The sequence below is a fragment of the Corticium candelabrum genome, chromosome 2 (genome assembly GCF_963422355.1).
Source record: "Corticium candelabrum chromosome 2, ooCorCand1.1, whole genome shotgun sequence".
NCBI lineage: Eukaryota > Metazoa > Porifera > Homoscleromorpha > Homosclerophorida > Plakinidae > Corticium > Corticium candelabrum.
The window spans coordinates 8767055-8782539 of record NC_085086.1 but is presented as its reverse complement, the minus strand read 5'-3'; the positions used below and the strand labels follow the sequence as shown (position 1 = coordinate 8782539).

At 40.5% G+C, this 15485-nt stretch overlaps 1 protein-coding gene and 1 long non-coding RNA gene across 5 annotated transcripts; both read left to right on the top strand.

The window, feature by feature from the left end:
• The first annotated feature begins 3551 nt into the window (after positions 1 to 3551).
• Positions 3552 to 8358, top strand: LOC134198596 (uncharacterized). Of its 3 annotated transcripts, XR_009972869.1 has the most exons (4): positions 3552 to 3795; positions 7304 to 7447; positions 7551 to 7767; positions 7842 to 8358. It is a non-coding gene; the product is annotated as an uncharacterized LOC134198596 (long non-coding RNA). The 3 variants fall into 3 exon arrangements; XR_009972867.1 differs by having other exon boundaries at positions 7551 to 8358; XR_009972868.1 differs by having other exon boundaries at positions 7515 to 8358.
• A 3226-nt stretch (positions 8359 to 11584) lies between these two features.
• LOC134198610 (uncharacterized) lies at positions 11585 to 15482 on the top strand. Of its 2 annotated transcripts, XR_009972874.1 has the most exons (5): positions 11585 to 11731; positions 13213 to 13420; positions 13479 to 13636; positions 13697 to 13957; positions 14567 to 15482. XR_009972874.1 is itself a non-coding variant. In XM_062668025.1 (4 exons), exons 1-4 carry the CDS (start codon positions 11590 to 11592, stop codon positions 13702 to 13704), a joined length of 516 nt encoding a protein of 171 aa, XP_062524009.1. In that variant the 5' UTR covers positions 11585 to 11589; the 3' UTR covers positions 13705 to 15482. The 2 variants fall into 2 exon arrangements, 1 of the variants encoding a protein (XP_062524009.1); XM_062668025.1 differs by having other exon boundaries at positions 13697 to 15482.
• The last annotated feature ends 3 nt before the right edge of the window (positions 15483 to 15485 follow it).

Here is a 15485-nt window from a genome sequence, read left to right as displayed (position 1 = left end):
GAAGACCTAATCTCTGATGGCACCAACGGACACTTTGAAGTTACAGTGGCATCTCGACAACCCACCGTTGGGCTTACTCTGCTCGTCAACGGATATTATTTCTTGTTGAGAACACGTGGTCAACACCATTCTTTCCAGATGCGAGTCCAACTGTCTGATCTCTTTTTCTGTACGTCGACTACAATGCTGGAACTGAACGAGAATGTCTACGCAACGGTGAGGCACGACATCAGAAAGAAATTAGAAAAACGAGAGCGAGAGATAGCCAAGAAAAAATCAAAAGAGAAGATGGGGAGAGAACCAGAAGAGAGATAAGACAGAAGTTGTTAGCTGCAGTGTTTAGACTTTGTGTTTCATGGAGTTTACAATGTTAAAGTCGAATTCGTCAACAGAACGCAAAATGTACAGAACTCTGTATTCTTCTTGTCTGCATGTACCGAATAAAGTATTCAAAAGATGTCTAATAACAACGTATTGTCTAATATCATCAGTCAGGTCTGTAGAATGATTACAAGGTATAGTGCTTGTAATCCTTCACAAGTTCCATCAGCACCAGCGTAGGAACGGGGTCTGGTGGCCTTCAGCCCCTTCGCTCACTGTAGGAATAGAAATTTTCTGACTTGCAGATCTGTTTACTGTCTGGCAAGCGAGGTAGCTCTCGCTGTAGTCATGATAACATCCACGGTACAGCCCACCACCCCCAGAGCGGAGCACACTCATTCACATGCGCTTCACACAGTTCGGATGCATGGGCATGGGTTTTGCAGGCTGCTAGACCAACCAAGTTATTGGTCATAGTAGTTAATTAAGCCTAGGAAGACATTGATGTCATGCAATGTGTGTAGTCTCGCGTAGCTACGCGAGACTACAATGTGTGAAGGCATGGAAACGAGTGAACTGCAAACGTGTGAACTTTGCAAGGTATGCAAACTTAGGAACTCTACAAGGTTGCAAACATATGAAATCTACAAGGTTGCAAACATATGAACTCTAAAAGGTTGCAAACGCCATGAATTTGCAATTTGCATTAATTAATTAAATAATTATAGCGCTTGCTACTTGGTATCTTTACTCTGGTGAACTCTACAAGGTACACAAACGTGTGAATTCAACCAGGAATCAAACCCTGTGAGCAATCCAACGATCCGATCCAATCAAGTCAGTTTTGCAACAGACACAGATAGAAATGTGAAGCAGCAGCATGTGGGCGCGTAGAGTGCTAGATCCAGGCCCGGTTCACTCCGTTATCATACAGGCATGACAAGCACATCGCAGTGAACTTTCCTGGCGTGATACGTAGCTGGCATGCATGATGTCCTGCCACACCGTCTAATAGCATCTCCGTCAATAAGCAGACAATTAACAGGTCACTTCACTCATTTGACTCAATATGGGAAAGTATATAGAAATGCAAAGCAGAATAAGCACGGGTCTCACTGTACGCGAGGGGTCTAGATTGCTGCGCTCCTAGCTGCACCGTCGGTCGTTCTCTCGAAACAAGGTTGATCACAAGATGGACGACTCGGTTCGAAAATGCAAGGCGTACATCAGTAATTTTGTTAGTCTTCGATGACGTTAGTTAGACATCGATATCTTGTCAGGTGACCTCGTTATCACTTGCGGCGAACCCGAAAGGGCTAGGACAACAGATAAGAATGCAAAGCAGCATCAGCAAGGGTATATCTATTGCTAAACTTACCGGCCGTTAGTCATTCTCTCGATCAAGTTTGAGGTGTAAAGATGGCTAAGAGTGCCAAGAGTTACAAGGCGTATTTGAGCGCTCTTGAACTGGACCTGCCTCCGGTGGTAAGCCATCACCGAGTAATGAGAGCAGCTGCTGATGACGACGGCAAGAACAAACCCTCAGTTGTTGGCTCTATGGTCGTGACCTCAAGTCCTGATCTAGATCAAGGTCTTTTCCAAGATGTCCAAAATTCGTGTCTCTTGGCGCAGCTTGCTGCTAATAAGAAAGTTCCAGACAGTGAGAAGGATCTAGTCGCGTGGTACAAAGCCTACAAAGATGTGCTGGCGAACATTGGATGGCGCATAACCGATTTTGGATTCAATAAGAGCGAGACGAGCTCGAAGAGCTTCACCGTGAAAAAGGCGATCATTGGCTTCCTGGAAACGCTTGTTCCAGGAGCAGAGCTCACAGGGATCAAGTTAGCTATTGACGCTCTGTCTAAAGCAGCAAACGGAGATGCATTGGAGGTATTCAAAAAGACCAGCAAGAAGGAAGAACACGGAAAATTCCAGATTGGGACGGCCATGCCAGCTGGAAATAAGACGGTTTCTTTTCAAGCCGGCGCTTTCTACTTCCCGAGTTCAAGCTCTTCAGGAACGGTAGCTTTCTTCTTTGACTGGAGTGTTTCTAACATGCAGCTCTACCAAGCCGACCAGACGATGGACCTTAACATACAGGTCTATGACCAAGTACGAGAAGACATAGTCAAGAAGCTTGGTCCGCATGCCAAGACCTTCGTCAAGAACTTAGATATTGATGTAGATATCTGAACAGCATGCTAAGTGCTCTTTCGTGCCGATTGCGTTGACAGACGCAGTAAGGACACACTACAGTTTAGCGTACGGTATTGTCGAAAAATTGCTGTTGTCTGTATTGCTTATGTTTGCTGAGATGTGAGACGAGCACAGCGTTTCAATCAACATGACTCTGAAATCATCAACTGTCTATTGTTACGTCGTTCGTACACGCCCCTATGCATGCACAACGGTGTCCGCCTACATGCGTGGCTGTAGCGCCAACATTAGCAACAGATTGCGTATTTGCAACAGAATTACACGTGGATCATGCTTGTGAAGGCTACATGCGGCAATCAATGGCCTAGAAAGTTTTCAAGGTTTGGAGACGCATGCAGTGGCGTAACGAGACCTAAACTTTTGAAGTGATCAATTAGGTAGTATTAATATCAACCATACACGTAGATGCTATTAATACATGTACAACTATTTCGGGTTAATTAATTAATTAATGTGTGCTATATAAACGGTTCCGACGCTACGACTATGGGCTAGCACTTTTTGAATTTTGTAAAACTACAAATTTTGCTAACAGCCTATCGCGGTCCGGGTTCCCGAGGATTCCTCCAGACGTTCGGTTGTTTGCGATGCACGTGTAAAGAACGTGTTGTCTACGCAGTCAATCCTATGCCGTGCTAGATTTTGATAATTTGTAAGTCTCTTTGACCACGCCTTCTAGCTTGCGCTAGTCCGTAGCACTTCGCATTTGTTACATGAGATGCACTTAAGCGTCCATTCTGGTACAGGAGCGGATGCATACAGGGTTGTTGTTGGGGTTTCAAGCCCTCTTTTCTGGCGCTGTTGCTAGAAAGACAGCGTGCTAATTCAACTGTGACGTCACTTGCTACTCAGACCGTCAGCAAGTGTAAGGCTACTAAGTATTCAATATTAGCTAACAGAAGTAACTATCACAGTTGAGCAAGCACAGTATGAGTAGACTGTACGCTGTATCCAGGAATTTGCTGTACAGATGTCCGGAGAGCGAGGCTGCATAGCGCGCGTTACTTTTCTTTCTGTGTTGGTGTTTCTTCCGTGTCTCTCCGTATAACTGAAAGGCGCATATAAACGTGTCCTGTGCTTTGAAAAGTTAAGCAAGAATAACGAGTGTTTATAGTAGAAAGAGGTAATTGGGAGACTCTTGAAGGTGATTAATTTGTCTCTGTCTAGATGTCACATGTCAGTATAGGATAAGGACACACCGACTGAGTTCTAGTGTTTGGACATGAACCTGGACCGACCAATATGAATAATAAAGAGGTAATGATCACGTGACATTTTGAGCATGGTCTGTTTCACTAACTAGCAAATGTGAGACAACAAAATGTGAGCGGAACGCAGAAACAGTCATAGACCACATGCACTGTAACACATGTGGAGTCATTGATGTACTTAGTGGTAGGCTATACGTACATGTACCAAGTCATTTTACAGCAAGAATAATATCATTGCGCATGTGCAAATCAAATTTATTTTGATCAAGCCCAAAATTGGACCAATGAATCCGAGGACAAAGAAATCTAGTTGGTCTGGTCTTGATTTACTGCCGCAAGTTGGCAACCCCACCTTTCTAAAAATCTTGGATCCACAGCTGTCTCTACTCTAATGGCTTTGTTGTCAGTGGAGGATCCAAACTTTGGCTAAAACGTGGCACAAAGCCACTCAGAACTAATATGACGTCATGCCAAGGATGACGTAGTAGATATTTACTACAAATACGTTACAAAACAAGAGCTCTAGTCCACAGATTGTCACTAGTTGACTACCAGTGTAAGTCAGCTGTTAACATATCTTGAGCGACATGCATGTAGAGGGATGTGTATGGAAATGTATTTTTAATAGTGCATATAGCATTACAAGTAGGGTATATAAGACTATGGATATTGTAAGACAAAATACACTCTCATATGGGCACACATTACATTACATGGTGTCACAAGTGGGATACTATCATAGTCAATGCCTTGAAGTTGTACAACAAACAAAACCATCAGGAAATCATTAACTAAGAATTGATGTCAACTCAAGCTTTGAATACAGTAAACACTCGAAGAGGCAAGAAGACATGTACAACACCCAAATTGATCTATCAAAATTGGAAAAAGATTAGACTAAGCAGTATCTAAGAACTCAAAGTTTGTTGGTAAAGTCAGGAATATGGGAAGCAAGTAGGGTCTATAACACTATGGATATTGTAAGACAGTACACTCTCATATGCCATGGGCACACATTACGTGGTGTCAGAAGTGGGATAGTCAATGCCTTGTACAACAAACAAAACCATTAGGAAACCAACGGTTGCAAGAAAACCAATGACTAACAAGGAGACTTAAACTCAAAGTTTAAACACAACAAACACTTGAGAAGACAAGACGACAACACACAAATCAGCACCGGATCCAGGAATTTTTGAAAGAGGGGGTCACTGTTAGCAGTTATTTATAGCATTACTAATTTTCTCATTTCTAATGAAATTATATGAAATTATTGAACCACGCCTATTGGGAAAGAGGGGGTTTCAACCCCCTGACCCCCTCTGGATCTGGCCCTGCAAATTGATCTTGAAACAACAGTGTTTGAAATCGAGGGGTTGTAGTTGCCAATGACGACTAAGACCTGTCCTCTGGCGACCAGACTTTACCGGGTTATTCGCCAACCTCGCACAACAGTATTTGTCAGTTGCCATTTGTGGTTACTCACCAGTTGCATTGCATCATCTCTCAAGATCTTGGCATGCTGAAACAGTTGATGTACTAGTGATGGTGTATTTGTGCTCATGGGATCAACATTCAGGTTAAGCCAATTAGCCAGCTCAGTTACTTGCTGTGCAGTGTCATGCTTTTTGCTTGCAGTCTGTCGAAGGCCAAGGGCCTCTGTGCTTCTGGAGATGTATTCCTCAAAGCCGTTGGTGTACATGTCACTATGTTCTGCATTGTGGACTTCTGTGGATGATGGACAACTCAGATCAAATGGTCTGTGGAGATCAACTTTATGAGCTGCATTTTCTAGAAGCTCGTACAACTTCTGAAAGATACCCAAGCTGATATGAAGAGCAGGAATCGCAACCTGTAGGAGGCAGGCACATACTGAAACCACTCAATAAGCCTCAGTTGTGATCTTTAACATACTTGATCCAAAGGAATGTTGAAGAGGTAGGGAAGTATGGCATTGTTGAAGAACTTTGCTTTTTTATCATTCCGCCTGCAGCCATGAATCTGTCATAGTCACTACTCAGTCGTTGGAGTGTTTGTGCTTCAAATGTGCCTCTCTTTGATACTGGCTTTGCCATTGTCTTGTTGTCGATGAGACACCAAAGACAGCAATGCCTACCTGAGAGTAAAGCTCCAAATAAGTTAATTGGCTTATAAATTAATTTGACTTATACCTGAAGCTCCAGATATCCCATAAAGCTTGGTCAGAAATTCATAGTCTCCAAAGATAAAGAGACGCATCTTTTTTCTACTATGAATAATTTGTAATTAATGCAATCAGTGCTTTTTAAATAGTAGCTCTTACCTCCAGCCAATTTCAAGTAACTCGTGCAGCTGTTCTCTGTATCGTGCTATAGTAACTTGTAGAATGGTGATGGTGTCAGTGCCTTGATAGCACGTTATGACATAGGTGTTTTTAACTGAATTCAGAATTGGCACATTGGCTAGCTGGACAGACAATTTGAACGTTGATCCTCCTTTGTCCCCTCCAACCTTCAACCACACTTCATCTTCAGGGATCACTTCATGCGAGACAAGTTGGTTGGCTCTGCAATGGTGAGAGCTTTTTGTATTTGTTTGTTAGCATGATTAATCTGGCTTACTTATCAAACTCGTTCAGAAGTGAGTGTACTGTTTTCGGAAGAGAGGGTACAAAGACACAAGGCGATGACCAGAGTTCTTCTCCGCCAGTTGGCAGTTTGAATGTTAGTATTATAGTCTCACCCTCAATATCAACTGGCGTCCAGGTTTCTAACAGCTCTCTCTGTTTCTTCTCACTAGCCAATGTCACACCCCAGCGTGATAGCCATCTGAAGTACAGACAGTGAGCAAGAGCTTGAACATACAGCCAAGTAAGTATTGTGTCTACCTTCTAAGAGCTCGTAGTTTGGTCCAGGGTATAGATAAATCTACTTTCAGGGCGAGGCTCTCCTCTTGAGTTACATAAAGACCAGTAGGTATCAACCCAGCTTCTTTCAAAAGGTCATCTCTTTCCTTTTTTAGGTGTCTTAGTTCATCCTTTAGCTGGACAGCTGATGCTGCAGGTCCTCCAGAAATTATGTCTCGGACTTGAGACACTTGCTTTGATCGCTGCCGTAAAGTAGAGTTGGAGCTTGTAGTTGATGTTGCAACAGGCATTGGGACACGAACATAAGTTATAGGCTGTAGATCATAGAGAGTCACTGTCACTAGGCAGTTGAATTGCATTTCTATTTTCCTTACCTTTCCTCTTGTCTTCAATGAAACGGAGTAGTCTGAAGCATCTTCACATGAAGAATTGACCATTCTTCTCACAATGTTGCTGGCTGCTCTTTTCTCGATTGTGTTTGGTGTTTGCATTAAGGGTGCTGCAAGGACTGTACCTAGGGTTTGTCTGAGTGGGGTAGGCATCTCCTCTTTGTCTGATCCCCCTCTCTTGCTACAATAAGTATAATGTTGTTGTAATCTGTCCAGACGCATGGTGTTGTTGCAGTGTGGGTTACTGCAAGTAATCTGTAGTGATGCTAATGATGCAAGTGTTATTGCTGATGGACTCTTGATGTGCTCCTTGTTTATAGACAGCTGGCACTGGGGACAGTCATACAAGAGAGACTGATGCAAGTGTTGAATGGCACACTTCTTGCACACTAAATGGTTGCATTGGAATTCAACTGGGCTATTGACAACTTTTTCACATACAGGGCACTTGAACAAGTCAACAGGTACTAATGACTCAGATTGGATGAAATTAGATAGTTGGATTGCTTGAATAAGGTCTTCTGAACATAGGGCTTCTGGTGCTACTGTTTCTATTTGTTGGATTAGATCGGTCAATTTGATTGCTGGCTGACCTGTGGGAACAAGCCAATTCTTTTTCACTTTTTTGGGTGGTCTTCCTCCTTTCTTCTGTTGCTGACAACTGGAGCAGGTGTTGCAGTTTTCTGAGTGTGGCATCCACTCTCTGCAGAGAGGTACAAGAACAGAGGCTCCTTATCTCTTTGTAAATCGATGCATTGCTAGATGGCAGCGGACACAGAAATTGGTAGGATGCACAGAAACATCATCTGTTCCAACATCTATCTTATACAACTGGAGAATCCTGTCTTTGTGGTTTAGACATTTGTACTGACGGTCCTCACGATTGAACCTGGAGCCACATAACCTGCAAAGCTCTCGTAGGGAAAGGATGTGATGCTCCATATCCATAGACTAGACTGACAACACTTGTAAATTGATTTACTGTTTCTATGTACGTCTTATGTAGTGTATGGAGTAGAGAAAGGGCGTGAGAGAGTGATGAGGTAAAGAACTGCTATAGGTGTACAGTTCAAATTCAAGGTATGGAGAACCAGTGTTGGTACACCATTAGCAAGTTTTTGTGGGAAAGTTCATTTTACTTACATCCCAAGTTGCTAGGCATTGTAAGGCATATTTTCTCTAGGCACGTGACCTAGGCCACCTCGTCATATTTTCTGCATATGACTGCCACAAAGAATGCAAGTTTCTACGTTTAAAGCCATTTACACTTCTAAACGTACCCGCGTCTGGCTTCTGATTGTTACGTTAGGGGGACAGTTCATGTACACTGCTTGAGAAGTGTAGGCGTAAACTGGTGCTAGAGTTCATTAGATCCTCACCAATTTATATACTACAGCTATATCTAGCCACTATATATAGATACAGTACATAACCATGCTTCCGTTCTTGTGTGACCGTATCTTCTAATTTGTCCGCATTCCCTGTCTCTGACGGTAATTAGGTCATCGGTCGTACAAACCTACAGTCGATCCTTGCAAAGAAATTCTCCGAGAGACCATTAGTCTTGTGTACATGTGTACAATAGCCTGTCCTCGGGGTCGGTTCCTTCATAGAGGTTGCAGAGGTGAGTGGCAGCATGTGTCTGTGTTTGCAATCGTCGGCTGTATGCGTTTAATTCCCTAGATGACGTGCTTCATACTGTTGTTCCCAGCAGAGAGAGGTTTTCGTGCATACTGAAGCGCCTGTCAACGACGTCGTCTCATGATCTCCATTCTCCTTGTTTTCTCATCGGTTGGCCGTTGCCTGCGTCTGAATAAAGTAGCTGCACCCTTTGCATCGAGAAAGAAGGCGGAAGCACTCGTGTAGACGAGTTCAGTCGCAGCTGATGACACTTTCAGGCAGCTAAGTCACGTGTCAAACAACTCGAATCTGTATCGTTATTTCTAGGAGGCGTACATAAAAGCCGACCGACGGTGGCTGTGATGTCTCACGTGGGTCTTGTTTGCGATCATTGCTATATCTGCAAAAACCCGGAGATGTGAGATAACAGTGAAAACGACCTTTGTAGTTATCGTAGAAGTGTGACTTATTTAGAAACGTTCTGTGAGACTTACAATCTAGAGAGTTATGGTATGAACGTCTGCGCTTACTTTCTTGCACGTTGTTCGCCTATTGTCATTCAGACATAGAAGAAAGAATGGAAAACGTTTCACATAGTCTCGCGCAGCCAGCCCCTCCCCCTTTTTGACATCCGTTGGCGGGAGAACAACGGATGTCAAAAAGGGGGAGGGGCTGGCTGCGCGAGATACGTTTCACAGGAAGTGATGGTATGTTGACGATCGTACAATACCACGTGATTGAGCACGTGCAAACTAAGTTGCGCAGGCGAAACGGCTGTGTACGCATTGCGCGACGTCTAGAAGTCCTTTAGTTAGACACGTACTGAAAACTCATCAGCATCGTGCTAATTTCGTCGTCCATTGCTCTCATACCGGATGCGGTCGTTCGTACAGTAAGTGGAAGAGTTTCGTGCAGCATCTGCGACGACGACATGGAGATTTCAGTTGTGGTAGGCTTGATGATTCTCTTCAAATGACGGAGACAAGTGAAGAAATACCAGATTCAGGCTTTGAAAATTCATTTGACAGTGCAAATGCCCACGGTCATTGAGTTAGTAATTCATTGAGTTAGTAATTCATTGAGTTAGTAATTCATTGAGTTAGTAATTCATTGAGTTAGTAATTCATTGAGTTAGTAATTCATTGAGTTAGTAATTCATTGAGTTAGTAATTCATTGAGTTAGTAATTCATTGAGTTAGTAATTCATTGAGTTAGTAATTCATTGAGTTAGTAATTCATTGAGTTAGTAATTCATTGAGTTAGTAATTCATTGAGTTAGTAATTCATTGAGTTAGTAATTCATTGAGTTAGTAATTCATTGAGTTAGTAATTCATTGAGTTAGTAATTCATTGAGTTAGTAATTCATTGAGTTAGTAATTCATTGAGTTAGTAATTCATTGAGTTAGTAATTCATTGAGTTAGTAATTCATTGAGTTAGTAATTCATTGAGTTAGTAATTCATTGAGTTAGTAATTCATTGAGTTAGTAATTCATTGAGTTAGTAATTCATTGAGTTAGTAATTCATTGAGTTAGTAATTCATTGAGTTAGTAATTCATTGAGTTAGTAATTCATTGAGTTAGTAATTCATTGAGTTAGTAATTCATTGAGTTAGTAATTCATTGAGTTAGTAATTCATTGAGTTAGTAATTCATTGAGTTAGTAATTCATTGAGTTAGTAATTCATTGAGTTAGTAATTCATTGAGTTAGTAATTCATTGAGTTAGTAATTCATTGAGTTAGTAATTCATTGAGTTAGTAATTCATTGAGTTAGTAATTCATTGAGTTAGTAATTCATTGAGTTAGTAATTCATTGAGTTAGTAATTCATTGAGTTAGTAATTCATTGAGTTAGTAATTCATTGAGTTAGTAATTCATTGAGTTAGTAATTCATTGAGTTAGTAATTCATTGAGTTAGTAATTCTAGCTGTCAGACCTCAACAGGCGAATATTTACTGCGTTTGAAGACTCGGGCCGGCCTTTCTCAGTCGGCTATAGATACAGTTGTAGACGCTACGGAAGATCTCATTGCTTCAGTACTAGGACAAGTTAGAACAAAAATCCTGGAAAGAGGTGAAGACATACGTCAACTTGGTGATGTGTTTGACCAATGCTGCTCTGATTGTAAAAGTTGTTTCTCCAATTTGGGTACAGTCTATGAGCAGGAACTGTTTTGCAGAAACCACTTTCGCCTAGTGGTAAGTGTACAGCAATTACATAGATGTAGTAGACACGCCTTCAGTGATCAAAGCTGTACTATACTAACTATTGATTTGCTAAGGAACCGGTTCCAGTGAGATTATGTGATTCTGTCCAGTCATCTGAGTCATTTCTCACATGACAGAGACAAGGAGGTGTTAGACAACCAGTAGAGAAATTGCCAACAGGATATTATGTTCCTTTTCTGAAAAATTTGGAGGTAAAATGAGTTTTGTCAATGACTTTTGTACATTTTGTATTGTGTAAATGTGTTTTATGCAGCAAGTTCTGAATACAAGCCAAGTAGTTTCGAATGTGATGAACAGCCATATCAGCAGTGATGGCATAATAAGAGATGTATGTGATGGCAATTACTGCAAAAGCCATGAACTGTTTGGACAAGAGGATAGAGCTCTTCAAGTCATAGCATACTATGACGATGTAGAAGTTGTCAATCCTTTGGGATCTAAACGAAAGAAATAAAGTGGGTATGTTGATTTTCCTAATAACAATTTGTAGAACATGCTGTTGATAATGTTTGTGAAGGTTGTTTCTACTACATCTTAGCAAACTTGGCACGTGTCCATAGGTCTGCTGTGGAAGCAATTCAGCTAATTGCCGTTGCAAAGACAAATGACATACCAAGTTATGGTGTTGATCTTCTTTTGCAGCCATTTGTGGATGAGATCAACACTCTTTCAGTTTGTTTGTTGAACTTTCATTTTTCAGAACAACCGTGAAGCCATTTGTTTTCTTAGATGGGCTACACATTTATTATACATGGAAATGAGCAACGGTTATCTGGGTCTGTGGTTGCATTTTGTGGAGACACTCCTTCAAGCAATTTCTTGGGTGGGTTTAAAGGAGTTGGAGGAGCATTTAGAAAGTGTCGTTGATGTATGGCTAGTGATTCAGACATACAAACAAGGTATGTTTATTCAATTTGTAACGCTAATAATATTCAAACTTATCATCAGAAAGTGATATTTCATTACTTGTGATACTATGGCAACTTGTTTGATTAGTAGTACGACATTGCCCTTATTTTGAAGAAAATGTAGCAACTCCCAGTGCTCATATGTATTGTACTAATATTCTGTCAATGCTCCTTGGGTGTATGGCTGCACTAGCTTGTACACATACACGATTTGGGAAGGTTCTTTTGCAGCACATCTCTTTAAACATATGCAGGTACGGATTGGAATATAAGGTAAAATGTTTGGTCGGTCGTGCTCTAGCAAAAGAGGTTGTCACGACATTTTAAAATTTTGGGCATTCATTCCTATTTGATTTCACAATTCATTCACTTGTAATTATCTACATCAATATTTAGTTCCATTGCTTTATTTTTTTCATCATATTCACTATCGTATTTATTGCTATCAAAACCAAAACATAAAATTTGGCTTGTTTTCTGTTGTTCTGTTGCATTGTTATTGATCATTATGACGGCTGTTTGTCGTGGTGGTTATAATTATTGTAGCTAAAATTTTATTAAATTTTAGTTAAAACAAGGCTTATAAAGTAATGACATGAACTGATCAAGAGATGAGCAAGCTAATCAAGAGCATGTTTATCCTAGTCAACTGCAGCTTGTGCAATAAACGGTGCTTGGGGCAATAAATATGATATTGCTCTAAAACGTCATTTTGCATTCACACATCTGGAGATCATCAACTCTAGATCTTGCCTGCTGCTTCAGTCAGTTGTCTGGACTTTTGGGTTGCGAATTGATTCCCTACCGTCCATGCAATAATTATTACACCTAAACAGTCATGTATAGGTATGTCCGGTCAAAGCAAAATTGTGGTTGGTCACGAACACCAGTCGATTGGTCAATGACCGATGACCGACCATTATATTCCACTCTGCAGGTATGTGCGTGTATCACTTATTTCTGATGGCGACAGTGCGCATGGGTACGAGGCTAGTATTGCACAATTAAACATGTGCTATGCCTGCAATTTCTGTCAGACTCACGGTTTTGGACACTAATTGTTCCATCATTACTTCTAGGATTCTGCGAGTTGAAGAGTCGTTTTTGCTGAAGGACATTCGTTGCATGGTAACATTTGACGATGAGTGATGCCTGATGTCTGTGCCCACAGCATCAGATATCGGAACTCGCTATGAAGTCAATGCCAGATGACAGTGTTGGATTACATTTAGAGTTTAGCAGACATCATATACATTCAAAAAAATGGTCATTGCAAACACCAATAGAAACAACAAAGAAGTTTTATCCAAACATGTAAACATTTTTTGTGGGAAAATAGAAACTTTAGACAGTCTATACTACCTAAAATGAAGAGTTTCTGGTGTGGCCTAGTTAAGTTTTATTTCTATTTATGAAACGGTAGACCAATGTGTTGATTTTAAAATGCTAATTCTGTTTGTCACGGTTTACAGAAAGCAAGTATGTTATGAGGAATGAAGTGATGCATGAAGAACAGTGTCAGGAGCTGGAAGATTGTGACTTACACTCTCACTTCTCAGTCAATTGTGGGTTAAATTATAGGAGTGTTTCAAGCAAAATCAAGAACTTCAAAGTCACTGATTGCCTACCATTTGACGTGATGCATATTCTTTTGGAAGGAGTGATCACCAGAGAAATTAGGTTAGTATTACACAGCATCTTGCTAGACTTGTACAGCTTTATCAGATGTTTTGTCTAGATTGCTCCTTCAACACTGCTTTTCTCAGAGGTATTTTACACTTGAAACCCTGAACCAACAAATTAAGTATGTAGATCTGGGATATAATAAAGGCAAAGATCGTCCTACACAAATAACAAGAGACGCTATAGATCGAGATGACAAGTTAGGTCAGCGAGGTACATTTGTATGAATATCAACAGTTTTTCGGGTTTGGTAATTGAATTGATTTGTTGTAGCTGCTTAGTCTTGGTGTCTGGCAGTGAAACTTCCAATTTTCATAGGTGAATGGGTTCCAGCTGATGATGAACACCACTATTGTTTTCTGACATTGCTGGTAATATTGGCGATATGTGTTGCAACAACTGTGACTACTGATGATGCTTGTCTTCTGGCAACTATGATTGAGGACCATCACCACCGATTTTGCCACTTATATCCTGGCAAAACAATAACACCTAAATGCATTATATGGTTCATCTGCCAAGTCAGCTTTTGAGGTACTTTTGAAGATGTTTAATTAATAAATTAACAGATTTTATATGCTTTTTCAAGTAGAAGTGTTTGCTTTTTGTGTTTTGTTTAAGCCCCCACCATATACCAAACATTTGTTCCTTTATTAGTTGAATATTTTATCGTGGACCTCAATTATAATAATTGGCAATGTGTATACAATACACACTATATGAAGAGCTCATTAGTGAACATAACAATAGAATGTTTGTAACTGTATGTCACACTTTACAATCTGAGTAGCAGCTTATTAAGTAGATATAGCTTGCTAAAGTTATTATGTTGCCCAGAAACTCAGCCTCTGTGAGGTGGACATAATGTATTTGCCAATATACTTGAGGACAGCTCACCAGAATATTTTACAAATAATTTAAGTTCTTTTTAGAAACAAGTGACTGAGGACTGTATCTATGACATTGATTCAAATGTGATTTATAAAAATGATCAGCTTCATGGGTTACTACTAAAGCACAGGATACCATTTTTCAACGATTGGGATCATGCCTCCTCCAGTCACTTGCTTTCATTTCTCTAGATCCTCTTTCAATCTGTTTCAGTTTGTAGGATTTCTTTACTGACAAAGGTTCTGTTTGTAGATTTTTTATATTACTGCACAGAAGATGTTCACAGAAGATGCTCAAACTTCTTCCTCGGCCTTTAATTTTTATGCATTGAAAAAGATTGTTTATTGCCTTTTTCACGAACATATGGTTGTTGCCAACTGGTGCACTATTAACCTTGGGCATGCACAGTGTCAGATACCGGTCTTTCGCATCTAAGGTTTAGGTTAATATTTGAACTCAAGTTACTATTATTTCAAACTCATTGGATGCACAGGTTACTGTTCGAGTGCAGACTATCATTCAGAAGTATGGTAATATCATTACATTGTAAAGTTGTTGTAAAGAGACGGCATTGGAGGAGGACCGACGAGACCTCCGGAATGAGATTAAATTGATGAAACGTATCGGTGCTCATAGACACATTTTGAGCTTGTTGGGATGCTGTACGGTTACTGAGTTGTATCTGGTTGTTGAGTTTGTGCCACATGGTGATCTACTCATGTTGCTGAGAAAGAATCGTGTGGAACAAGAGAGAGAGGTGAAAGAGATACCAAAGGAGAGTCACTCAATACCTAAGAATGGATATCTTCCTCCTGAGGATGGATACGTTCCTCCTGAGGATGGATATCTTCTCCCGAGGATGGATACATTCCTCTTAATTCGCCTGCTGTGGTATATAGTGTTATTTATGTCTGTTTTGTTATGACTTGTGTAGCACAGTGGAGTGGTGTTGTAATGTTTTAGGTGTGTGTGTGTGTGTGTGTGTGTGTGCTTGAGAATAGAACCGTTCACTATCCACCAAACTTCCACACTTCAATTTCATCAACATCAAACTACTTGTCTGTTTCTTATACAAAATTTAGAACAAATTTCTAAAAATGTAAATACTACAAGTGTACGCTGTAAAGCTGCTGATTCAATACATAGAGTCTCAGACTTTCATACCTCGTGT

Coding starts and splice junctions, on each gene's coding strand:
- LOC134198610 (XM_062668025.1), top strand. CDS start 11,590: ATGAGCAACGGTTATCTGGGTCTGTGGTTGCATTTTGTGGAGACACTC. Junction 11,732..13,212: donor GATTCAGACATACAAACAAG/GTATGTTTATTC, acceptor CACGGTTTACAG/AAAGCAAGTATGTTATGAGG. Junction 13,421..13,478: donor GTGATCACCAGAGAAATTAG/GTTAGTATTACA, acceptor TGTTTTGTCTAG/ATTGCTCCTTCAACACTGCT.